The sequence below is a fragment of the Macaca nemestrina genome, chromosome 9 (genome assembly GCF_043159975.1).
Source record: "Macaca nemestrina isolate mMacNem1 chromosome 9, mMacNem.hap1, whole genome shotgun sequence".
Classification (NCBI taxonomy): Eukaryota; Metazoa; Chordata; class Mammalia; order Primates; family Cercopithecidae; genus Macaca; species Macaca nemestrina.
The window spans coordinates 138,632,035-138,658,796 of NC_092133.1; the positions used below are offsets into that span (position 1 = coordinate 138,632,035).

The following is a 26,762-nucleotide window of genomic DNA, read 5'->3' on the forward strand; positions in this document are numbered from 1 at the left end:
ATGAGAACTCACTATCACCAGAACAGCAAGGGTGAAGACTATCCCTATGATTCAATCACCTCCCACCAGATCCTTCTTCCAATACTGAAGATTACCATTGACATAATATTTGGGTGGGGACACAGATCCAAACCATATCAGACCTTTTGTTTAGAAAAATCATGAAGGAAAATGTACCAAATGATAAGTATCCTGTAATGAAAGAACTACAGATCATTTTTGTTTTATATTCTTTATTCTTCATTTTTAAAAAATTTATGGGTATTACTTTATCAGGAAAAACAAACATCTTCCTGTTAAAGTCTTCATTTCATAAAAGAAAGGAAAGGCAAGCAACCTGCAACTTCAGATCCTACTTCCGGCTCCTCTATCAAATACAGAAATCCTCTCTATGTCACCTAAAAGGAGGAAATTGTGGTGGTAATGTTCAATAGCTCATGGTCAATATTCTTCAGAAAATGGAAAATAAGGGTGATTAGCAGCACTGAAAGAGAAAAAATAATATTAATTTAGTAACTTTTTTCCATTCTGTCAAAGAGTTTTTTCTGAAGATGCACTTAGGATGGGCTAAAATTTCTGAATTTACCATTGAGTCCCTACTTGTACCTCGGCACACACAATTTAATCTATGGAGGGGATGAGATGCATCTCTAATACTCACACCTAAAAAACAATTATGTCTTACTTAAATATAATTATAAACATACCTGTTAGTTAGGAATTAAAATTACTGTTTGTTTTCCTTTTCATGTTCATTTTTCTTTTTCATAATTTGTTCTTTTTAATTGAGTGACATTAAAAAGTACCTTCTAAGCAGTTAAATGTGCCAGGAGTCATATTGACATAGGGCCACAGACAAGAGTAGGACAAGGCGTTCACAGTCTCATAAGGCAGATCACAGACTTATACTCAGCCTTCGGGTATAGAAAAGTTACTTCCTACATTTTTCTCATTGAAAATGTTTCTTCTCAGAATCCTGGTGTGATTTTATGTAAAGGAGTGGGATTCTTCAGATCTTTTTTGGAGACTGAGTCTTTATTCTGGCAACCAAAATTGTATTTCCCCTGTTTCTAAACTCTCCTCTAAACTCCTCTCTGTTTAGCCTTCTCTCTCCTTAGTCCTGAAATCCTGCAGTAGTTGAGCAAATGGAACATCACGTTTATAAATAAACCAGTCAAGGGATGTTGGGTTCCCCAGAGGTGGACTTCAGGTGGACAAAGATGACACTGGAGTAAGAGTCCTGCCTTGAGGATCCAGAGAAACTCCAAAGGATCTTATCTTGGTAAAGGCCATTGACACCTCAGTCACTAGCATTTGAGGGTCTATGACTCTCATAATTCATTCACCATTCAGCATGGTGAGATTATATAACTGAGGAAATGGGGGGTTGTGGTAGGTAAAGAAGGCCAAGAAAGACAGAAATATTGCAGAAATAGTTGGCATCCTGAAGAGGGAATACCACATTAAGGCTTCCCTAGGACATAGGCAACCTTTGCCTTCGGGGGCCCATCCTGCACTAATACTTAAATTATGTTTTCCATTACCATGATGCAAACACAAAGATAGAGCAGGATGGAGTCATTATTACATATGCATTATTATTGTATTCATTTTTCTTCTGATTTTAATATAAATTAAAGAGAACATGATGATGGACCCCCATAGGTTTGTAGGTACTACACACTGAGCCTTCTAGACTCACAGGCAGTGGGCCCTGAGTGCTAGACCCAGGCACAGATAGTAAGGGCATTCAAGAATTGGATTCACAATGGTGCAGACACTGGCAGTTTCACTTACAGACACATTTCTGCTGGGTCAGAGATTGAGTCCTGGAGGAAACCTCTGGTCTGAGGGCTACAGGGCATCTCCTATTTTATCCCATGCCTGAATTTGGGCATGTCTTCCTGATAGGGGGAAGATTTGTTCCCCCATTTCCCTGCATACTACAGAAAACAGCCTGTGAAAGAATCTACAAGCATCACTTACAATTGTAACTTATCATATCGGAGATTTCTGTTGAGGCCATCAATGGCTTTCATGTCTTCTGGAGTCAACTCAAAGTCAAAAATCTGAAAGGAAGAAAACACTCACATTAACCCCTCCCCAGGGCAGCAGCTTCTACATGGGAATACAAGGACTTTCCAGGAGGCAGAGGCGAGGACAGCATTAGGGGAAGCATTTTCATCTTCATCGGCTTCCAGATGCACTTGGCCTGAGACCTCTTCCACCTACATTCTGCCTCTTCTCCATCCCACCCCTCTCCCACTGAGCTCCACTTCTCAAAAGAAAGGTGTGCACTCATCAATCTAAAATATTTGTTGAGAATTGCTTGAGACAGAAAAAGGAAATCCTTTATTTTAAAATAGAAAAGAAAGTGCAAAATAACTGCCACCTGGACATGTCCACACTTGGTCAGGCTTTTGTTTCCTCAGTTCCCCTGGAACTTGATCCATCCTTGGAATGAGAAAGTCTTAGAACACAGGAGACTCCCACTCAAGAATCTGTTTACCCCGGAAAAAGCATTTCTGGACAACTGTTCTACTTGCTCAACTCAGGACCCCTAAATACTGTCTATTTCTAGCTGTGTTTTATCTTCCTTATAAAAAATGCTTACTAATTGATCTTTGAGACACTTACATCTTATGTTCAAAGAGTTCTGCATTTTTAATAACTCTCTCTTACTTAAGTCAAGAGAGGTTCATTTGTGTCAACACATAGTCCCTGATAAGGAGTCCCTTAATAGTAAAACAGATATTTTTGGTTAAAAAAAAAAAAAAAATACTAAGTTCATTATGTGATCCAGGAGACAATTCCACAAAAGACTCAGATACCTCTCTCTCTATCTATCTATCTAATGTATTTATCTCTTTATATATATCTGTCCGTTTTCTTTCTATCTGCCAACACATTTATTCACAACTCTTTTTAAAAATGTACTTCAGAAGTTATATGGTTGTCAAGAGAGCAGGTATTAACATTTTGATTTGGATCAAAAAATAAAATGGATATTTTTTCCTTACGTTGTAACAATGAGATTTAGATTTACCTATTTAATTTTTCCACAAGTTAATATATTTAATCTATAACTTATTTTGAAATAAATACATTATATATAATATGACTCAAATGTCATCTCTTATAAATATTAAACTCATAATAAAATTTGTAGCTGTCATTTTAAAATGAGAAACAGCTTACATATTTTTTCAAAATTCTTGTGGGATTCAAAACAAAATAAGTTGGAGACCTGTGATTAATATAAGGTCCAGAGTGTATGTGGAGAAGGGTTTCCAAAATAACTTCACTCATCAATTTCTTAGTTTGGTTAGTCTGTAACCTTATACCTAACTTCATACCTGCTAGAGTCACTGCCAGGGGAAAGGTAATAAAAGATAATCCAGAGGGAGTCATTGTATTTAGGTTCTCACAGTCCAGAGAGCACACTGAAGTCTTAGCAAATGATGTAAAATTAATAAAGAAAAAACTCACTCACAGAGTCATGCCAGGGGCTTTTGTGGTGAAAACTGGGCTGGGGTGTCCCAGTAGTTTAACAGAGCAGCTAATTTTATTTGGGTTTGATTTTAAAATACAAATAGGCATTTATAGGTAGAGAAAGTGAAGGAGAGGAATCAGGGTCCTTGAAGTTCATTACCATGTAGAATTCCTGAAAAGGATGAAAATAAGTGAATTGAAATTTGCCTAGTGTCACACAACTAGTAAGTGGCAAAGCCAGGCCTAGAGATGAAAAACCTTAGTCCTCTGAGTTCAGTGCTCTCTTGTTCGATCCTTCCACACTGCCCTCCTCCCTTAGCACACAGTGGAGAGAAGCACAGGAATGAGTGACACGTGTTGCATTTTCCCATGTAAGGGAGATAACCCAGACCAGCGTCCGTGGCTCACTCTGGAGTGACTCTGCTCAACCTGTACCTGGAAGTTCTCTTTGATTCTCTTCTCAGAGAAGCTCTTGGCCAGGACCACAACTCCCCGCTGCAGCTGATAGCGCAGGGCGACCTGGCCTGGGCTGCGACTGTGTTTCTTAGCAATGGATTTTAAGATTGGCTCCTCCAAGAGATGTGGGGAGTCGGGATCCACCCTGTTGGGGTAGGAACAGACACAGATGTGAAGGATGCAAAACGGAAAATCTAGAGTGTGCTGCTCCCTTTCCCCAAATTCTCCAGAGAGTTGAGAGGAGTAGGCACAATACAATTTGATTTAAAACGGTCTCATAGGCCGGGCGCGGTGGCTCAAGCCTGTAATCCCAGCACTTTGGGAGGCCGAGACGGGCGGATCGCGAGGTCGGGAGATCGAGACCATCCTGGCTAACACGGTGAAACCCCGTCTCTACTAAAAAAATACAAAAAACTAGCCGGGCGCGGTGGCGGGCGCCTGTAGTCCCAGCTACTCGGGAGGCTGAGGCAGGAGAATGGCGTGAACCCGGGAGGCGGAGCTTGCAGTGAGCTGAGATCCGGCCACTGCACTCCAGCCTGGGCGACAGAGCGAGACTCCGTCTCAAAAAAAAAAAAAAAAAAAAAAAAAAAAAACGGTCTCATAACTATTCATATGGATTCATTCATAAATGCAGTGAACTGAAAACAATAAAGCTGTCCATTAACAGGTGAATGCATAAACAAGTTATCCATACCCTGGAATAATATCCAGAAATAAAATGGAAAGAATTACAGATACTCACAACTACATGAATGCATCTCACAGACACAGTGAGCCAAAGAAGCCAGGTGCAAAACAGTGTGCATGATCTCTTTCATATGAAAATTTAGAGCACACAAAACTAATTTAAGGAGAAAAAAAAATCAGAAAATAGTTTCCTAGCAATGAGAAGTTATTGTCTCAGAAGGAACAAAAAATAACTTTTCTGGGAGATAGTAAGTTTGTATACCACATTAGGGATGTGGGTTACAGAGTATGTCCATTTGCCAAAATAGTATAGCATTACAGCCTATGCAAGTTTTACCTAAAGATCACTTTAAAATTTATATTAGGAGTGGGATTGGGCATAAGTAGTCACATAGATGACACAGGAAGGAAAGAATGTTGGTGATATTTAAGCTCAGTGGTGATACATGGGAACCAACTACACCATTGCTTTTTGTTTTTAACCTTTGAACTTTTTAATAATAAAATTTTAGAACTTAGTTTTAATAGGAGTTTTTCAGCATCAACAGAATTCCCGCCATAGATTAGCTCTTTGATATTCTTATTACCACTGTGGGTCTCTTTGGGATCCCAGGGCACTGTAGGCGACTAGAACAATGTCCTTGGACTTGCAGAACTCCAGGAGTTTGCTCTGGTTGAGGTAAGGGTGACATTCCACCTGTAATTTTTCAAGACCAAAAGGTGTCACAATATATGAACCAACAATCACATGCAAATTTAAAATTGGCCGGAAGGCATGTGTAATACCACATTAATAGATGTACTATATTTTCATGTTGGCCCTTTTCCCCATGCACCTTCTGAAGCACCTTTAAATCCCATCGTTTGCCATACTGATACAGTAATTTTCTTATTCCTTTTCTATTTATGTTTGAAAATTATTAAAATACCTTGTGCCCCAATTATAGCCTCTAAAAGCCATTTTTAGTGAAAGAAACCAATATTGCTTAGAGGAAGGGCATATTCCAGTTCTGAGTGTGAAAGTTTCCATTTGAGCCTAGAAGAGCTTGCACTCTAGAAAGGAAAGAATAATGACAATGACGCATGCTGCCAAATGATCCAGGATCTTACTTGAAGAGGCTTCTGCTGGTCTAAATATGGAAATTTGAGCATCAAAAGACATAGTAATTATGATTAATGGAAAATGACATATTGGCTAAAATTCATAAATTCACATGGCATTAATCAAATGAGATGAAATCTGTAGCACTAAGCTTCAATTTGCAGGAAGCACAAAAGGAACATGTCAAAGTGTGTCACGTGGATCAATGAGTAAGCCATTAGTAAGTGATGTGGAAATTTTTACAGAACAAATGAATTAATTTCTTTCATAAAACCGAAACTTTCACTGGATTCCTGACACCACCCTCTCCTGGTTGTCTCCACCTGTCTGGCAGCTCCTGTTCAATCTCCTTGCCAGTGCCTCTCTGCCTCACCGTCTCCTGTGGATTTTCCTGCCTGTTCCTTTTCATTCATGAACTTTCCCTAGGAGAACAAATCCATGTCTGTGAGTTTAGTTACTATCCATAAAACAATGACTGCAAACATCTGTATCTCCTCCTGGACCACTCTCTGAGCTCCAGACCAGAGCTGCCACTTCCCAACTCAGCACCTCCACATGGCTGTCTCACAGGAACTTTCATCCCCTCTGAAGAATTGTGCTCTTCCACCCCACTCAAATTGCCTTTCTCTCGTATCTTCTATTTCTGAGAGAAAAGAACTCTCATCCACATAGATGACATCAAAGCAGAAACTTGGAGACATGATTAAGCAAGAAGTGTGTGAAGAGCAGAAAGTCAGAGAAGGCCCTGTGGGCTAAGGGCTCACCTGGTTGCAGGTGGGCTTGTACTTGAGCCCTGGCTTGTTGAGGATGAGTTCCAGCAGCTTATGATTGAAATTGGACACCCCGATAGACTTGGTTAAACCTGCGTCTTTGCACTTCTCCAGGGCCTGCGGAGGAAGGATATGGGTGGTAGACCTTTAGTGTAAATTTTTCTTTTCAATTGGCATTTGACTTTGTAAATGCTGGAAATCTGTTTTAACATATATAAATATTAGACTGAATTAAACAGTTTTATCACTTGAATATACAATTTGCTAATGCATTACTTTGCTATGCATATACGTTTGTCTCCTTGATTCTATTACATGCACACTTAGGACAGCAAGTAGACATATTTGTTGTCTCCCACTTATTTCAATGGTACCTATTTGGCTTGAGACATGCAATAGTTCCTTAACAAATTATACCAAAGTCATAAGAAAGGAAGACTCTCAGGTTTTCTGTTAGTAGACGGTTTTTTGCTACATCTATTCTAGAATGTTAAAAAAAAAATCAATCAAATGGGTTTTTCAAGGGCAGGTTCACCGTCCTGCACCTTCCACCCTCCTGCTGAGTCAGTCCGCAGCTGTCCCTCCTCCATGATGTGTTTCTATCCAAGGATAACACGCTGACCGCTCTTATAGGGCTCACATCCTCAACCTGATCTCAAGGCCAAAGGTGCTTCTGTGTCTAATTAGAACCTTAGAAGTTACAATTAAAATGAACCGTAGAGGCCATCTCATTCCACTCTCTCACTTCACAGATGAGGACACAGAGGCACAGAGGTCAGATGTGAGGTCAGACAACTGCTGGAGCAAAATCGCATCTCTTCTGACCCCTCCTCCTGTGATTTCAACCTCACCACACAGTGCTGCCTGGTGTCTGCAGCAGAACATACCTCCCAAGTGTCACAAAGGTCCACAGTTTCTAAAATAATCTCCCCACTGGCATTCTTTGGCAGTAATTCTTCCCCAGCCTGGAAAATAGAACAGAAGATAAAGAAGGATGTTTTCTATGGAACTCCCCTTTCTGGTGCCTAATGAGTTTGTTCAAACAACCTTCACGAGTTTCAGGAGGCTGTGATTATTAATCTGAGTGTGCCTATTTGTGCCTGTGTGTGCATGCATGTGTGCATGTGTGTATATATATGTGTGGGTATGTGTGTAAATGTGTTTGTGTGTGTGTTTGCAGGCATGTGTGGATTATGTGTACATATGTGTATGTGTGTGCAAACAAAGACATGGGTTGAAAGAAAAAAATCGTGAGTGACTGTCGCAAAACACATTGCCCCAGTAACCTCCAGGCTCCATCCTCCACATGTCCCTACTCTTCACTAAGAATGAGGTCCCTATAGTTGGAATTCATTTTGTTTCCCAAGGACAAACTGATGTGGAGGACAGAGCTTAGTATAACCATTCAGTGTGTTTAGCCCCAGTTTATGCTTACCCAACTCAGATAGTAAGGACATCAGATGTGCTCAGCCAATGTCCCCTGTGATGAGAGGTTGGATCAGTGAAGCCCAAAGGAGCCCAGTTGTGCCACATGCACCATCACAGATATCTCTCTTTTGTTGGGCTGAGGGGTACATATGGGAGACCCTCCTGTTAAAGAGGTGGGGGTTCCTATTGTATCTCTGCAGTCTGTGGTAACTCAACATTCTTGAGGATCCTAACAGCTCAGGGCCTCCATTCAGGAACACAAGCACTGAGACAGGGCAATGCCCTCAACTATCTAGGGTGGAGGAAGTGAGATCATTGAATCTGAACCCCCCCTTAAGGCTGGGGGACAAGGATAGACAGAAAATCTTGATGGTAGAGCACTCAATGTGAAAGATACTCATGAAAGATTTGGATGTCCTATGCACCTCACTCAAATCTGCCTCTCTCTGGAAGAACCCAGGAAACCAAGCCAGAATGAGATAATTCAGGTGCTTATAACAATGATGAAACAGTCTTGGGCATAACAAGGAAAAACAAAAGCTGACCTTCATAGCAAATGGTACATGAATAATGAAGAGATCTACATAATCCAGTCCAAGTTTCTTCAGTGAACTTTCTAGGGCTGGGCGAACCAATTCTGGCCGAAGGAAAGTAGCCCAAAGCTGCAGTGACCAAAAGAAACAAAGTGGATTATAATTTTACACATTTGAGGACCAAAATGAAACTTCATGGTCAGATACTGAGATGTGAGTCTTAAAACACTGTAGTCTAAAGCTAAAAGAGTGGCACTAAATATATGTTACTCAGTATAAATCAGGTCCTCGATGGGACACTGAGATTTCCTTGAATGACTGCAATGTAAGAAAACTGAAAAAAACTAACAAGGGGCAGGAAAATCAACTTCAGTGTATCAAGGGTTAGAGGAGTCATCCACCAAAATGAGTCAATAAATGGCAGGACAGAGAGAACAGAATCTCTTGTCCTGTATAATAAATTCCCAGGAAGAATTATTCTGAGAGACTCACATTCTAAAATTAAGTTTGTATCGATATAAACACACACAGGGTGCATCCCTGAAGACTTCAGCTCTGTTTACATTGGAAGCATGGATCTCCACCTAGGACAATTTTAGAAAGTTCAGAAATCTCAATGCTGATTTTAGAAAAAGTATTTTCTTGTCTGGATCCCTTTTCTGAATAATATCTAACTTTACTTGCTACATCCTAAGATCTCCTGAAGGAGTGGACCCATAGTGGCTTGGTTAATCTGTACAACAGTTAAAGGAGATAAGTATTATTATTTCCATTTTATATATGAATACTGTCTGATGCTCAGAGACACTAAAGAACTGTGTTCCACCGTAACATATTTCAGAGTAAGCAAGTCATTTCTGTTTCTGTTTCTATAATGTGCCTTCCCAATATTAGGAGGTAAATAAACAATTCAACTTACACCATATTTTCATTTCAAAATAACATATCTCAACTGGTAGTGGCCTCTGACCACTTCACACACAGAACTTTCACCTTGGTAGTGTAGAATATATCCTCTCTCTTGACAGTACCATCAGCAATCTTCTCCCAAATGGCCTGTCCAACCTCCTCCTCATTTTGGTATAAGTACGCTGAATCAATATGGCGGAAGCCTACGTCAATAGCCACTTTGGTGGCTTCAGCAGCCTGGCTTTTGGGAGTCTACAAGACAGGAGTAAGAGGAGTTGTTGATCTGCCCGAACCAGAGAACATCAATGCATTTCCCCCAATGGCATTTTCACTGGTAGTTTCTGCTGGCCTCCTCCTCCAATTTTGATGGCATGGGTTTCAATGATAGACCTGTACTCTAAGGACATTGATTAAACTCCAGTATAACTTCTATTCCCAAATGAATTAGAGAAATCAGCTTCACCCTGGAGTATGGAAAAATTGTGTCTCATTCCATATCAATCAATTGTAGAAACTGAATATAACATATGTTAGACACACCTTATACTTACTGGATAAAATGGAAAATTATGCCATTGACAGCAACGGCCCTGTCTGATGGCTGTTGTAAATTCACTTCTCATGTTATAGTTCTACCAAGATTAAGCACATTGTTCTCTCATTTTTAGAGCAATTCTTGCAAAGAAACCCCAAAGCTGCCCCTACCTCACTGTGACCAGAGTGTGACACTTTAAATTCCCTTCAGTGAACTGAGTGGATGGCTGAATAGTGTATTTCACTGAGAAGCACAATCTAGTCCCCATTATGACGTTATGACTCTGAGTTTTCCCTTCTCATTTCCTAATGTGTGGAATTGAGATAAAAAAGTTAGGGTGGGCTCTTGGTAAAACTCCTTTAAACAGAGAAATGGCCTGAAAAATCAGGCTGCAGACACAGATAAGGAAACTTACACAAATCTCTGGCCCATTCAGATGAAAGACCAAGGCCAACATAAAAACACATTTGTCCTTTATGCCTAAGACATACCAACAACTACACTAATAAGAGAACAAGACTCAACATAAAAACGCCTTTGTCCTTTAAACCTAAGACATGCCCACAACTACACTAGTAAGAGAACAAGACCCAACATAGAAATGCCTCTGTCCTTTGTATAACCAACAGGCTTCTAGAAAGTAGTCTCTTTTTCTTTCTGTGGATATGTACACTATGGGCTACAGTGGGTTCCAGTGGACACTTTTCTTTTTTGGACATGCTTTTGACTGTGAGCTGAGCCTCTAAGAATCATCACTACAGTGTCTGATTGCTCCTGGCCAAGGTTTTTGGTCAAGCTTTTACTTCAACTCTCTATTAGTCTCAGACCAAGGTCCTGGACAAAACTTTCACTGCAGTCTCTGATTAGTCCTGGGCCTAGGTCCAAGGCAAAGCTGAGTAACACTTTCTGTAAGTCCGGTCAACACATTCCTTCCCTTCCCAGTTCAAAACACCCCAGACCCAACTTCAGAGTTGACAACCCATTCAGGTCCCCTCTCTACTACAGAGAGCTTTCTTCTTTCATTTATTAAACCTTCATTCTAACCTCACCTTTTGTGTCCACAATTTTGTTGGTGGTTGGTCAAACTTTGGATGATACCTCACAAGAGACTACTACATTTTTGATACATTGATGAGACTGTAACACATTTTTGGTGCATGGGTTGGGAATGGTATTAATGGGAAGGGTGAGCAGGAGCCAACTTCCAAACTCTTTACTTTCATTTCAGATTTTTTTTTTTCTCTCAAGAGCAAACAAAACACTGGGCCCCTGTCAGTAAATAGGGCAGCTGCCAGTCTTACAAGACTCAGGGGACAGGCTTCCTGGAGAGGACTTTGTCAATCCCTATCATCCTCAGGTGTTGGGAATGTTGACTCTGTTCCACTCCAGTTTTCTTTCATGGAAGACCTAGCTGTTGCATGCATGCAAACTTTCAGAGGTCCTAAGACAACAAAGTTTCTGGCTGAGGCTACACCTCAATGTTACCTGAAGGCGCCTGTACTAACTCCAGTTCCCAACAGCTTATCAGGGCTTTGGCACCAGAACTTATAGCCTTTCCTATTGCATTTTCTTTCTCTCTTTTCATGGCTGTCATGTCTTCTGTTCCTTCTTCGTAGACAATGTTATAGCATTTTTACAAGCTGTGAATATATTCTTGTTGGGTAAACTCAGCCAGTGTTGTAGTAATCAGGAATGTAATTCAAATAGGTACTGTTTTTGTGATTCCCTAGAAACAAGTGGAATTCAACATTTCTGTCTAAATTTTCACCTAATAAGGGTCTTTTTGTCCCTACTGATAGACATTCATGACACTGTATAGGGGGTCATTTCACCATGAGTGAATACCTTCCTCCCTCTCCATTTGGGTTGTCTTTCCTCCATGTAAAAATTCACCACTGCCCAATGTATTTTAACGGTTGCTTTATGAGACTAATTAATTTTTTTTCTACTGTGAGACATACAGGAACAGCCTATTATGCCTCTGACCTCTAATTTCTGCCTGCAAAAAATTTGGAGTCAGAGTTTTTACCTAACATTTCAGACCCTACAACACCACCTAGGGGGATGGCATTTTTTTCTCCATGGGGAGCCTTGTCAGCCCTTTGCTCAAAACCTCTGGTTTCCCAATTCCTCTCTCTCCTATGTCCCTCTAACAGTGATCAAACTTCATACCCTATCTGTGAACAGAAATACACCACTTTCAACAATCAGAAAGAAACCTCCCTTGAGAAACAAATTCTAGCCTCAGTGCTGTCCCCATTAGAGGGAGGACAGCCATTCAATCCTCAGGTTCTTTTGAGACACCTGTTCTACATCCAGTTACACTGACATTTAAACAAAAAGGAGTACTTTATGTTTAATAGTCAATCAGTCCCATTCTCTAGAAATTCAATGCTTTACCAGCACCATAGCTAGAAAAGACAGAGATGAGGTTAAAACGCTCCCTTCATTAAAGGGTCTTACCCAAATCCAACTACTGTACAATGTCTCTCAGACACCTAGGGTTCCCCCAGGGAGGCTTATGGTCTAAGAAACCTAGAAAGACAGAGAACTAGTACTTCATACAGGTGAACATGACTACTCCTAACGACTAACTTGTTCAGATCTATGGGTGAAGGTCACATTTGCATCCATGGGTGACTCCTATAACAGTCACTGGGACCTGGAGGATGAGAGAAAAGAGGAAAAGGGAGACACTCTTTCTTTCTCTCCACCCTGGGTCACTCTAAAAAGAAGAAAGAGACTAAGGAACATCTTTTCTCCTCCCCTTTTCTAGATGAGTAACAAACCATCTTCAGCCTGCACTCTTCTCAAGTGCATTTTGAAGCACTGAGATTCCTTTGACCCTGAGACTGAAAAAAAGACTCAAATTCTTATACACAAGGACATGGCTTTCTTACCAACTCTAGGATGGACAGGCCTAGACTCCTGAGAAAAGTGTTAATTTTAACGCTATCCAACAACTAGATCTTTTCTGCAGACAGGAGAGGAAATGGTCTGAAGTTTCCTATGTACAAGCCTTCTTTGCCCTGAAAAACAACCCAGATCTTTGTAAGCATTATAAAATTGACCCTGCCCTCTTAACAGTTACATCAGACAAGCCCACAGTAGACAACTCCCCAAAGTCAGAGAAAAGAACCCCCAGAGAACCCTGAAATGCAACTCCCAGGTGTCCCAGCCCTTGTCCCCACTTCACAGAGCCTCTGTAGTCAGATAATCATCAATTCCTCCAGTTCTACCACCCAAACCCCCGAATCCACTACTATCCCTACAAGAAATGCCTGATAGTCATGGTACCACTACAGTTTAGATTCCTTTTTCATTACAAGACTTTAAACAAATAGAGGGAGACCTGGGCAAGTTATTCGATGACACTGACAGATATATAAAGGCTTTCCAAAATCTAACTTAAGTGTTTGATCTTACATAGAGAGATGTTATGTTACTCTTGAACCAAACCCTAACTACTGAGAAGCAGAGAGCTCTGCAAACAACAAAGAGATTCAGAGATGAAAACATATCTCCTATAACTGGCTGAAAAAGAAAACCAGTAAAAAGGGGAAAGAGAATGAAAAAGAGACAAGATCCCCATTCCCGATAAGAAGGGAGACAACGTCCCTTGAAAACCGTAATTAGAGTTCTAGTGATCCCATAGAGGTGTGAAAAAGAAAGCACTCTCTGATGTACATATTAAAAGACTTACAAAAAATCAGAACCAAATCTCTTAATTACTCTAAAATGTGCATGTTGAATCTAAAAACAGATGAAAATACCTCAGCCTTTATGGGAAGGCTGAGATAGACTTTAGTGAAACCCACCTCCCTATCTCCTGATTCAATTGATGGACAATGAATCTTAAAAGACAAATTCATTACTCAGACAACCACTGACATCAAAAGGAAACTACAAAAACAGGCCATAGGTCCAAATAACACCCTAGAGAAACTCCCGAAATTAACTACTTTAGTCTTTTACAATAGGGACCAAGAGGAGGGGGGCCAGGAGAAAGAGAGGAAACATACAAAAAAAAAAGGACAGAGACTCGAGTGACCACATTACAGGCCCATAAAATCCAAGATCCCCAGGTACACCTACTAACTACTACCAGTACGACAAGTCAGGACACTTTAAAAAGAACTGTCAAAGCAACAAAAAGTCATCTCAACCCTGTCCAACGTGTGGTGACCACTGGAAGGTGGACTGTCCCTGGAGACACAGGTCTCTGAGTCCAGGGCCAGTCTCCCAGATGGTCCAACAAGATTGATGGGTCCCAGGACTCAATTCCTCTACTCCAATGACTCAATCTGTCATCACTACCCAGGGGGCCCCAGGTGATGCTAACAATAAAAGGGGAAAAAAAGTAGATTTCGTTCAAAACTCTGAAGCCAGTCTCTCTATTCTCCTCTCCAGTCCAGGCCTCCCCTCCCCCCACAACACAACTCTTATGGGCGTCTCAGGAAAGACTTTAACCCAATATTTTTCTAAACCACTTAATTCTAATAGGGGGTGTAAGAATTAAAGAAAGAGGAAAAAAACACAAAAGAAACATGAAAAGGTGCCTTGCCAGTCTGGACAGATTTATTTTAGAGAAAACAAATCTGAGAGGTGCCTTCTGGCTGAGTTAGGTCAGAGGTTTGCTCTCTTTACAGACTAAGAGTTTTTAAGGATTCACAGTGGGAGAGTTGATCAGAGGCTTGGACTGCTTCTGTGTTTCTTTGTTGTGCTCATGTGGGAGGGAGAGTTGTGTGCCTGTTCCCATACATCTTTCTGCAGCTGCAGGCATATCCCGGGAGTCTGCTTTTACCTTCCCTATCTTAGTGCACCTGAAGGGAAAGGAATTCACTTATTAAGGCCCACTGTTTTACTGGGGCCCGTTGTATGAGGGTGAAGTTTGGCAGTTACCCAAGAGACTCTCCCCCCACCTCTGCCTGTGTCTGAGCTGTCTTTTCTGTGTTTTACTGTCTGCTCTTTCTGGCTACTTGTAGTAGAGAAGTGATTTCCTTGAAATGCATAAGGCTAGAAAGGGAGCTGGAATTTAAAGTGGTGGTGTTTGTCCGAGATGATGGTGCTCCTGTTCAATAATTCCAGACCCTATAGTTATAAAAGGACAAAGGGTGATGTGTTGTTTCTGGCTACTTCCTGCTGGGGGGCGGAGGAGAGTTTCTTGGTGTTGGATTGACTGCAGGAGCAACACAGTCTGTAGATGTTTCTGGGTAGTTGTCTATGAAATGGCCATGATTCTGTTAAAAAACTTTTGAAAAAGATTAATTAAGCTGTGTAAAAACATTAGTTCTTTTTAGCAGCATTTCTTATTTGGCCTGATGGTTGAGACAGAAGTAACATTTTTTTCTTAATGACAGTCAGAGGCACATATTTGGAAAGAGACATGTGTTATTTTTTTGTTAGTTATTATCCTCATAGCAGGAATAACAGTTACTAAGTAAAATGCTACGGTAACTGAGATTGTCTATCAGACATTACATCCTGAGGGTACTACAGTATATAGTCCTACTAAATAGCAGAGTGAGTAAAGCAGTTCTCACAAGGGTATCATAGTAAATAATTTCCATTAAAAAGTTTTGATATTTAGCTTTAAAGGAGAGGTAGAAACAACAAAAAGTATTTGGTGAGGTAGGGTTGAGGCTGAGTAAGATGATTAATTTTCACTTAGTTACTTACTTTTTATGATTTTCAGTTTAAGATTTCTTATTTGTTTACAGTGATATTTAGGACATTTTTTGGGCTGTCAGGGGTTGCTTCCTTAGCTTTCCAGGTTTTGACCTGAGTGTGATGTATCTAGGATTTGATTCCTGTAACAGGCACCATCTTAATTACCCTGGGTTCCATGGACTCACTAGACATGGGGACAAAGGATTCCGGACACCCTTAGTTATTAGTTGTTGACACCAGCAGTGAAGAGATTTCCTCCTGTGATGGTCGGGGGACTTAGATACAGCGCCTGCTGAAACATCTAGTTTTCCGTTTACAGGACTTTAAGAAAGGATAGCTTATTTTAGAAACTTGTAGCCGGAAAAAATAGAATTTAAAACAGTAGAAAATAATAAAAATTGAAAAACATTACATAACACTACAATTTAACAACAGGTGTGCTATGGTTTTTGAAACATAATTTTCTCTCTTCAGTTTCCCATTTTTATTAAAAGACAAATTATGGTAGGATTGGTTTGCTTTATTATACTTGTCTTAATTATTTGCATACAGTGTAGCAAGAATAATTATTTGTTACATAGGCCTTTTAAATTGGCTTTTATGGAACTTTGTTCCATAGAAGGAATGTGAGATAAGGCCTTTTTAAACCCAACCCCATTCATGAATTTGTACCACTAAATACCTATTAGTTGGTGAATTTCTCTTCTCTTGAGATCACAAGATAACTTAGGGCTCCCAGCCTGCTAGAAAGTGACATTCTTTACTTACCACAGATCAGAAACCCTGTACAGGGACTCTGTAGACAAAATATGATGCCGGTTTTCCAAGGGCTTCATTGGCTTCATAAGTTAAGTTTGATTCCTTAAAGGAAAGCACACCATTTCAGTCAAAGCCTTGGTAAAATAACCAGTTTTTCTAATTGTGTCCTGTTACAAAAGAAAACAGATTCTTATTGCACTTATACAAATAACTATATTGCCATAACTTAAGAATACTCACAGATAGTTTCCAAATTTTGGAGACAATCAGGTAGAGTGAAACAAGTATGTTCCAAATTTTGTTTACGGGAGTAAACTAAATTGTTAAAAGTTGTTAATGGCTCAAAAGAAAAATTTCTTTGACTTTGAAAAGCAAAACAAAAGATTAGCAATATTTTAAGCAAAATGTTAAAAAGATTAGCTTCTTATTAATTTAATTTATGCAGCTAATTCCTGTCCTGTTCAACATTAACATTTTAGTTCTTTAAAAGTCCTGAACATTTTTCCTTTATTTTGATGTTACAATTCTCCAAAGTTATCAGAAACCTGCATTTAAGAGTACCTGTTGGAGCTTTATAGCTGATTATAAAACCACCTTTTGAAGAAGACCAAAGCAAGGCAACAATTGCTTATGGATAACAAAAAGTTTTAAGGTAGCCATAGTTTAAGACACAATTGACAAGGATATCTGTTACCTCTGCGGCACACAATAATTTTAACATAACAATTATAATTATTACTGATAAGATAGATACACTAAGGTACATGGGAATTATAGGCATTTCCTATAACTTTGGGACACATACAATATATTTATATAAATATAGCCCAAAGAAAGCTAAACACCATTTTATATTTGACAATGCTTTCTGCATGATATTATACTAAATAAGCCAAACTTTACTTTTATATTAGTGTGCTATTAATTTTAAACTTAATTTTTAATAAAACCTTGTATACATATTTACCCAATTTTAATGTCTGAGCATAAGGTAAGAGTTCTATAGACTCTTTTTAACCGTTTATAATTTTTGTTAAAGAGCAGGTTAGTGCTTTAAGAAAAAACCATTGTGCTTTTATTTTAATGCTCAATTTACAGAAAAACTGGATGATGCCCCTTTAACCTTAGCCAATACATTTACACACAGAATTTCCTTTACAATTAACCTCTCAAAACTTGCTTAAGCCTTAAAACAATTCTTCAACCTTTTAATGGAGATAAAAATCCACATTCTCATACCTCCTTAATAATCTTTTTACCAAAAGTATATTTTACTTTTCTTACACACCTTGCACATAAAACGTTTCTTCAATAGTTTTAAATACATGTTATGCTGTTAAGTTTTAGCAACCTTTACTTTTGTTGAAAACCTTCATAAGTTTGAGATTTTAATTCTGTACTAGGTGTAGAGCCTAGGACCCAGAGAGAAGTGCAGATAAGGTCTGACTTATTCCACCATTTAACTTCATGTGTCCTAGGTTTTACTTAGCTGCAAAGCAGGCAAGTCGTACAGCTAAGAGTTACAGTGGAATTTTATAAAGCATTTATGAGGCCTAATTACTTTTAAATTGTACAATGTTTCTTGCATAAAATCCCTTTTATAAAATTTTTCATGACCTTCACAGTCAATTTCTGATATGCATTAATTTTTGACTTGTAAACATTCCTTTCTTTAAACAACCAGTTAATTTACTTTAGGACAAGAATTTGCCATATACGATTTTTTAAATATAAATTATCTTTTTTTAAATATTAAAGAACAGTTCTGGCCGGGCGCGGTGGCTCAAGCCTGTAATCCCAGCACTTTGGGAGGCCGAGACGGGCGGATCACAAGGTCAGGAGATCGAGACCATCCTGGCTAACACGGTGAAACCCCGTCTCTACTAAAAACACAAAAAATTAGTCGGGCGAGGTGGCGGCGCCTGTGGTCCCAGCTACTCAGGAGGCTGAGGCAGGAGAATGGCGGGAACCCGGGAGGCGGAGCTTGCAGTGAGCTGAGATCCGGCCACTGCACTCCAGCCTGGGCGACAGAGCGAGACTCCGTCTCAAAAAAAAAAAACAAAAAACAGATAACAGTTCTTTCCAAAAACAAACTTCCTTCATGTCTGTGGACTAGACTGCCTAGGGCCACAAGATTAAAAGTAAGGATATTTTAGCCGGGCATGGTGGCTCTCGCCTGTGATCCCAGCACTTTGGGAGGCCGAGGCGGGCAGATCATAAGGTCAGGGGATCGAGACCATCCTGGGTAACACAGTGAAACCCTATCTCTACTAAAAATGCAAAAAAATTAGCCAGGCATGGTGGCAGGCGCCTGTAGTCCCAGCTACTTGGGAGGCTGAGGCAGGAGGATGGCGTGAGTGAACCCAGAAGGCAGAGCTTGCAGTGAGCCGAGATTGCGCCACTGCACTCCAGCCTGGGTGACAGAACAAGACTCCATCTCAAAAAAAAAAAAAAAAAACAGAAAAACAAAAAAAACCAGTAAGGATATTTTACTAAATAGTTTAAGATGTAGCTATTTTCATTAAATTAGTATTAATTTTTATTTATTAAAAAATACACAAACATTATTTTGTTTGGGCTGAGTTATAGTTTTGTAGCCTCTATGCCAAATTTTGACACCTTATAGTATTTGGCAGAGATAAGTATGAAATTGCTTAATAAATGCAAACAAAAATGTATGCTAGCAACTCTTAAGACATTTCTAATTTTACTGTACAAGTAAGTTTTAAAGATCAAAGTCACGTGAACTGAAAGGTTCCACAGCTTTAACTTTTTCCTTAAAAATATTTAAGTGCTTATTTTCCTTAGGACAATTAATTAGAGCTCTTTTAATAGACATTGCACACATAACATACATATATCCACACAGACAACCAGAAGAAAATCTAGTAGTTATAAAATTTGCATTTGCTAATTTCCTGATTGGATAATTGGCCTCCAGATGAGGGCCTTTAAGAATAGGGCTAGGAAAACAATTTTTAGGGCCCAATAAGCAAGCATAGCTGGAAGACAAAGATTTCGAGAGATACTTATTTACCTTTAATTCCAGGGGCTCCATAAGGAAAAGAGAGAATTTTTCCAAAATGAGATTTGTGGCGACTTTTCTATTTTCCCAGGGAGTCCCAAGCTACCAGAAGTTATTTTAGGATTTTTTATTCATGCACTAAGAGTGGCAAGACAGAATGGAGAAAAGTAATTCAGTTAACTGGGAAAAAAACCTTTTTCCAGGAAAACAAGACTGAAGAGAAAAATATAAAAGACTTTTGAATATACTTACAACTTTGATCTGCAACAGATCAGACATGGAGAAAGGAGCATGAATGCAAGCAATGCCTTTAACCCCAGCCACTTTTCAGAGAGAGAGAGAATGGCAGAGATGGTTTTTGAATGGGTAACAGGTGGAGACTGAGGAGGAGTGGGGTTTGGGACTGAAGGCTTGGAGGCAGGAGGCACCACTGGGCAAGAGCGTTAGGACAAGCGAGAAGCGGATGCAAAGGTGTAAGAATACAGAGGGGATTCACCCGAGAAGAAACTAGAAAACCTGAACACAACTATAAACAAATAGTGGTACAAACTTATACAGCCAAAAAAGACTTCAAGAAAAACTCCCCTAGAAAACCCAAAAGCCAGACATACCGACAAAATGATTAAAAAAAAAAAAATCCAGTCAGACTTTAGGCCTCTCTCCCTATACAAACCAATAAAAAGAATAATAAGCATCACTGTTGCTAGTTTCTGTAAAATTTTAATTAATGAAAAATAATTTTCTTAAAGAACACTCAACTAAAGGTTGAGATCGAAACTATAGGTATATTTAAAAGGCCTTTGTAGTTTTCTTAGATCTTGTTTTTCCGGAAAAGGTTTTATTCTCAGTCAACTAAATTACTTTCCTCCACTCTGTCTTACCACCCTTAATACATACATAAAAGGCCCTAAGATGACTTCTGATGACCTGGGACTCCTTTGGAAAAAAAATTTGAAACACCATATACACAGACACAACAAATTCCATTTTGAGAGAAATCTCTGTTTTCCTTGTGGAACCCAAAGAATTAGAGACAGGTAAATGCCTCTCAAAATCTATTTTTTCTTTCAACTACACCTATTTATTAGGCCCTAGAAACTGCATATTTTCCTAGCTCTTTTCTTAAAAATCTCCATCCTGAGACCAATAATCCAATTAGAAGATTGACAAACGGAAAATCTTACAACTACTAGATCTTCTTCTGTCTATATAGTCATATATATGTTAGGTATGTGATGTCTATTAAAAAAAATTCTAATTAATTGACCTAAAAAAAGATTTTTGAAGGCAAATTAAAAGTTATAATGCTTCTTAGTTCACATGACTTTAATCTTTACAAAATTAAAAGTCTTAAAAAGTATTGGTAAAATACAAATGTCTTCAAGATATAAATATGTGGTATACATTATACAAGTCATATACTAAATTTACTAAATATTTTAAGATGGCAAACTACTTGTTTGACCTTTAAAAACTGTTTGACTTTCCTACTTCACAATTAATAAGACCTGAGGACATATAGTAATAACCACACCTCTAACTATACAAGAAAAAGTCAGATTTTATGCCTAATACATCACTAAAACAACTTACCAGGTTTTACATTAAAGTTAAAAATTACTAAGAATTATGACATATAATTGAGACTATATAAATAAATTTACATACAAAGTATGTAAAAACAGTAAAAAGTGTTTTCAATAAAAAAATATAAAAAGACATAAAAATATAAATTTGGCCTAGGAATACACGGCTGTCTTAAAGAAAATAAAACTGAAAGATTAAACAGGTTGTGAAAAATTATAAAAATTTTACAAAACCACTCTCTAAACGTATTAACTAAAACAAGTTGTGAAAAATTATAAAAATTTTACAAAACCACTCTATGTAAACCTATTAACTAAATTCAAAAATATTACTTTTTTTCATAAATTGAACATTGAAATAAAAACACAACAAGGTTTTCTTAATAAGCTAATCTACTCTTTAATAAAATGTATAAAGAATTATTAAAGGTTTATAAAGACCTCACCTCATGGTCAAATTGGTTATGATTAAATAGAATTATCTATAAAGTTTCATTAAAATTGGGATTGACATTAATAATAAACTAATAAAAGGGTGAAATTCGACTTTCTTTTGAACAAGATTTTCATGTCATAATAAAGACTAATAAAAAGTTTTTACTTTTTTAAATTTTTGAATCATCATTTTAACAAAGCAAATGACTTATGGTAATCTGAAATTTTATTTCATAATATCAAGTAGTTTTTAAACTCTAACATATTCAACAGGCTTCCGAAAATCAAGCTTGAGTTTCAAGATTGTCTTCCCTGACCCCTAATGTTTAACTACAGAAGGCCCCTAAAACAATTCCAAAAAAGTAAACAGGATCACTTGACATATTTAAATATGTGAGATTGCCAAAATGATATTTAATCTTCCTCAAGTTATATTTCAGTAAATATTAATATATGTTCCAAAATCATATAAAATGTCTAAATATATACTGTCAACCATAATTAAGGTTATTATGTTAAACTATTGTAAACCACAGAAATAACCAAATTACTTTGTCAATCATATTCTTAACTACAACTACCCTGGAAATTTTGTCATTCACATGCAATTGTTATCTTGTTTTAATCCTCTTCAAAAGATGATTCATAATCAACTATAAGACTTTAACAAATACTCTCAAATACAACTTTCTAATAACAAAAAACATATAAGACTCACAAAAAACTAGTGTTTATAAATATCAAACAGAACAAGAGTTAACCAAATAGACTAATAGAAAACTGAAGTAATCCTTTTTTTTACTTAAAAAATTACTGATCATCATTTTGTTTTTTTCAGAGTCAAAAAAACTTTTGAACTAACTACAACTTTTAACAGTTGAGTAACATATACTTCTGTGAACAAAATTTAAAACATATTTATTTATCTCTACCTGGTTCCTCTAAAATTCAGAAACTAATTATAAATATTCTAGACTTATAACAATACAATTGTTTACATCAGTACAATAAAAATCCATTTTCTTTTACAACAAGACACAATTTTTTAAAATGATTATTTTACCAAGACTTTGACTAGAAGGATATATTTCCCTTTGAAGAATCAAACTTAACTTCCAAAACCAATAAAAACCTCTTAGAAAAACTGGCCTCATACCTTGTCTATGCAGTTCCCAGAGTTCCTAACCTATAGTAAGTAAAGAATGTCACTTTCTAATAGGCCCAAGAACCCCATGTTCTTGAGACCTCAAAAAGAAGAATTTACCCAACTCATAAATATTTGAGAGTATAAACCCATGACTAGACTCAACTTTAAACTGAGGTCTTATCTGAAGTTACTTATGGAATAGAATTCCATCAAAACCAATTTTAAAACACTATATAAAAATAATTATTCTAAGGCCAGGCATGGTGGCTTATGCCTGTAATCTTAGCACTTTGGGAGGCCGAGGCGGGCAGATTTCCTGAGCTCAGGAGTTCGAGACCAGCCTGGGAAACATGGTGAAACCCTGTCTCTACTAAAATACAAAAAATTAGTCGGATGTGGCAGCATGCACCTGTAGTCCCAGCTACTTGGGAGACTGAGGCAGTAGAATTGCTTGAACCCGGGAGGCGGAGGTTGTAGTGAGTCAAGATCATGCCACTGCACTACAGCCTGGGCAACAGAGCGAGACTGTCTCAGAAAAAATTTTTTTACTACTCTTTACACAAATAATCACCAAATATGAAACTAAAATTTATTTTACAAACAACTCAGTCCTATCCTATCATGATTTGTTTTTGACAAAAATAAGAACTGGAGAGAGAGAAATAGTGTGTCAAAACTTACCAGTTGTCATTAAATTCTAGTCTCACTAATTACTTTTAAATGTTTACCTACATTTTAGACTAACCCCACTTATTCTTATGAACCAACAATCTCTGACTACCACAAAAAATAAAAACAGAAAAAGATAAATAATATAAAATTTAGAACAATATTCTAGTTCTGAACAATTATCCTACAAATCCTACCAGGTCATAATATATAGAATACCCATAATCCAGCAGTTTATTTGAGAAAAGAAGACCAAAAAAATTAACCAAAACCAAGCTCCATACACCAAAATCTTAACAGACATAACTATAACCACCAATTATCAGGATATGTCAACAACCTCAGAATTTTTAAACCATCCTTATCCCCCCTTGTTTCATTTTAATACATGTACTCTAATAGCCCAAATTATTTCTTCTCACCTAAAAACTATCAAACTCTAAATGATAATACTAATAACATCACACATAAACACATCTTTCTTCCAAAGACCATTAAACCAACCCCAAGAAGAACTCTAACTACTATTCCCCACATGACAACACCATCAGACAAAAAACAGCCAGAAAAGTCAACACTCAATCTCCCTAACGACAATTAGGGACTCCACTCCTGAGGGTAAAACTGAGAGAAAAAACTTAAACGGTGAGCATGAGTTCCTGGTAAAACTCCTTTAAACAGAGAAACAGCCTAAAAAAATCAGACTACACACACAGATAAGGAAACTTACACAAACCTCCAGCTTACTCACATAAAAAAAAGAACAAGGCCCAACGTAAAAATGCCTTTGTCCTTTATGCCTAAGGCATACCAACAACTGCACTAATGTGAGCACAAGAACCAACAGAGAAACACATCTGTCTTTTGTATAACCAACAGACTTCTAGGAAAGTCTCTTTTCCTTTTGTGGGCTTGTACATGGTGGGCTCCGGTGGGCTCTGGTGGGCACTTTCCTTTCCTTTTGTGGACATATGGACTATGAGACGAGCCTTTATGAATCATCACTTCAGCATCTGACTGCTCCTGGGCCAAGGCCCTGGGCCAAGCTTTCACTTCAACTCCTGATTAGTCCTGGACCAAGGTGCTGGACCAAACTTTCACTTCAGTCTCTGACTTGTCCCGGGACCAAGGTCCCAGGACAAGCTGAGTTACACTTTCTCCAAGACCCGTCGACAAATTCTTTTCTTTCCCAGTCCGTCAAAACCCTAGACCTGACCTCACAGTTAACTATCCATCCAGGTCCCCTCTCTACTCCAGAAAACTTCCTTCTTTCACTTATTAAACTTTCACTCCAACCTTACCCTTTGGGTCCACAATCCTTAATTTTCTCAGTCATAAGACAAAAAACTTCAGGTAATCCCTCAAAATGAAAGACTACTATATTTTTAATACATTGATGAGACTATGACAGAATCATAGTGGCTTCTTACATGGCAAAAAGTTTGGATGGTTGAAACTCTCTGGCAAATACTTCCAAGCTCCAATAACCTCACAGCAAAGCTGCCACTAAGTACTCACTTTGGCTTTTGATTCCTCCTGGACCCTTGGCCCTTCACGTTTCTAAGCAAGAGTGAGGTGGCTCTGACCAGAGCAAAAGATGAGAACAGCCTGAACTTGAATTTTAAAAATGTAACAAATTTTGATGAGTACTTACCTAGGCCAGTTGTTAAGGAATTAAATAAAGTAATGCATGTAAAACACCTAAAATACATGGAAGGCATTTGATATATTAGGTAATATTGATACTTTTAATAGAAATAAAAATAATATACCCACAAAATTTTCAATCTCAGAATCCCCACAATCAATAATTTGTCATGCCACCTAATGCAAAAAAGATCTCTGTGACCTTGAGAGGAGCAAGTTAGAGACAGTTAAATGGAAGCTCAGATAAGCCCTTCCAAGCATCCACTGTCTACCAAGTGCAGGGCTGTTGCCTGATGACTGCAACAGCTAACCCTGCAAGTACAGCTAACCTAAGAAACTTCAGCCTCCTGGGGTCCACTTACATGATCAGGAGCATAAGTGCCAAATCCCAGCACTGGCATGAAGTGTCCATCATTCAGCCTCACAGAATAGCTTTGCTTCAGATCCGTCATTATGCCCAGCTAATCTGTCTTTCCACCATTTCCTCACTGACAGCCCAGCGGGAGACAAGGCTCCTGCGTTCTTTATTTGCACCAAATACAGGATGGGTGGGGTGGAGACGACAGTTGCCAATGATTTCGAAATGAAGCTGGAATCAGTCCAGTGCCTTTTCTCTGATTCTTCTGTGTACCTGTGGGAGTATTTTACAGAAAACTCATTCGGAAATGCTGTGAATGTCAGAGGAATTTGATTTTCTCCTCCGTGCTGTTCACACGTGATTCCTTAGTTGAAAAATTAACCATGCCAATTCGTCCTTGATAAGTGCACTAGACTTCCTTTACAAGATACAAATTATCATTAGGGTGGTCATTTCAAAGCACTAATTCTGCTACAGACTGAAGTTAACTTTCTCACTTACATTTGATTGTTAATCCCTTTAAAAACAGCTTATTAGAATTCCTTGAATAAAGCTTGATGCCTGGTACCAGCCACTCATGTAATGAAATTCCGTAAGAACACCCACCCCTACTCCCAGTGTACTTCCCTCCTGTGCCAAGCCCCACTCCATTTTCTCTGACTTGTTTCCTTGAATGTTTTGCAGAAAAAAACTTGTCTGAGATCATGGATAAATGTCTATGCTCTTGCCTTTGTTCCAGCCATTGCCTCTTTCTAGAACAGCCTGCTCGACTCCCTCCTGGTCTCCAGCGGATTTCTGATTTTTACTTATCCTAAAAGCACCTCCTGCAGTCTCACATCCTTTATGACTCCTTCTTTTTGTTGTTTTTTGTTTGTTTGTTTGTTTGTTTTGAACAAAGATAGGAGATAGCAAAGCAGCCTGGGTCTTAACCGAACAGCTTGGAATTCCAGGGCCGAAATTGCTTTTGCAAACAGAAACACACACACAACAACTATGAGAAAAATGAAAATCAAAAAAGGCATCCAATTCAGAATGCCTAGAGGTTCAGCATAATGGTCTGCTGCATAATTCACTTTGGACACTTTCATCCTCTGTAGGTAAGGGCAGCAGGTCTGGATCAAGGTTAATATCTTAAATAGTTCAAAATAACTGACTTTGGGCCGGGCGCAGTGGCTCACGCCTGTAATCCCAACACTTTGGGAGGCTGAGGTGGGCGGATCATGAGGTCAGGAGATCGAGACCATCCTGGCTAATGTGGTGAAACTCTGTCTCCACTAAAAATACAAAAAATTAGCTGGGCGTGGTGACAGGCACCTGTAGTCCCAGCTACTCAGGAGGCTGAGGCAGGAGAATGGCATGAACCTGGGAGGCGGAGCTTGTAGTGAGCCAAGATTGTGCCACTGCACTGCAGCCTGGGCGACAGAGCAAGACTCCTTCTCAAAAACATAAAATAAAATAACTGACTTTGAAATAATCAGCAGGGTCACCGGTTATTGCTAAAAACACCTCTTCATCTTTTATTTTTTCAAATTTTAAGTAATAGATTTAATTATC

At 38.5% G+C, this 26,762-nt stretch overlaps 1 protein-coding gene across 2 annotated transcripts; it reads right to left on the reverse strand.

Moving 5' to 3' along the window:
• Positions 1 to 234: 234 nt before the first annotated feature.
• Positions 235 to 25,538, reverse strand: LOC105490778 (aldo-keto reductase family 1 member C15). Of its 2 annotated transcripts, XM_024795738.2 has the most exons (10): positions 25,213 to 25,538; positions 9,462 to 9,629; positions 8,481 to 8,597; positions 8,337 to 8,381; positions 7,395 to 7,472; positions 6,502 to 6,624; positions 5,223 to 5,332; positions 3,928 to 4,093; positions 1,987 to 2,069; positions 235 to 484 (listed from the first exon to the last, which is right to left on the reverse strand). In XM_024795738.2, exons 1-10 carry the CDS (start codon positions 25,300 to 25,302, stop codon positions 442 to 444), a joined length of 1,023 nt encoding a protein of 340 aa, XP_024651506.2. In that variant the 5' UTR covers positions 25,303 to 25,538; the 3' UTR covers positions 235 to 441. The 2 variants fall into 2 exon arrangements, with proteins under 2 accessions (XP_024651506.2, XP_024651507.2); XM_024795739.2 differs by lacking the exon at positions 8,337 to 8,381 and having other exon boundaries at positions 25,213 to 25,537.
• Between the last annotated feature and the right edge of the window lie 1,224 nt (positions 25,539 to 26,762).

What these genes read in the sequence shown, in the direction of transcription:
- LOC105490778 (XM_024795738.2), bottom strand. Translation starts at nt 25,302, where the DNA reads ATGACGGATCTGAAGCAAAGCTATTCTGTGAGGCTGAATGATGGACAC. An exon ending in ATGTACCATTTGCTATGAAG is followed by an intron (nt 8,382 to 8,480) that starts GTCAGCTTTTGT and finishes GGGTTCTTCCAG; the next exon opens with AGAGAGGCAGATTTGAGTGA. An exon ending in GAATCAAAGAGAACTTCCAG is followed by an intron (nt 2,070 to 3,927) that starts GTACAGGTTGAG and finishes TCTTCCTTTCAG; the next exon opens with ATTTTTGACTTTGAGTTGAC.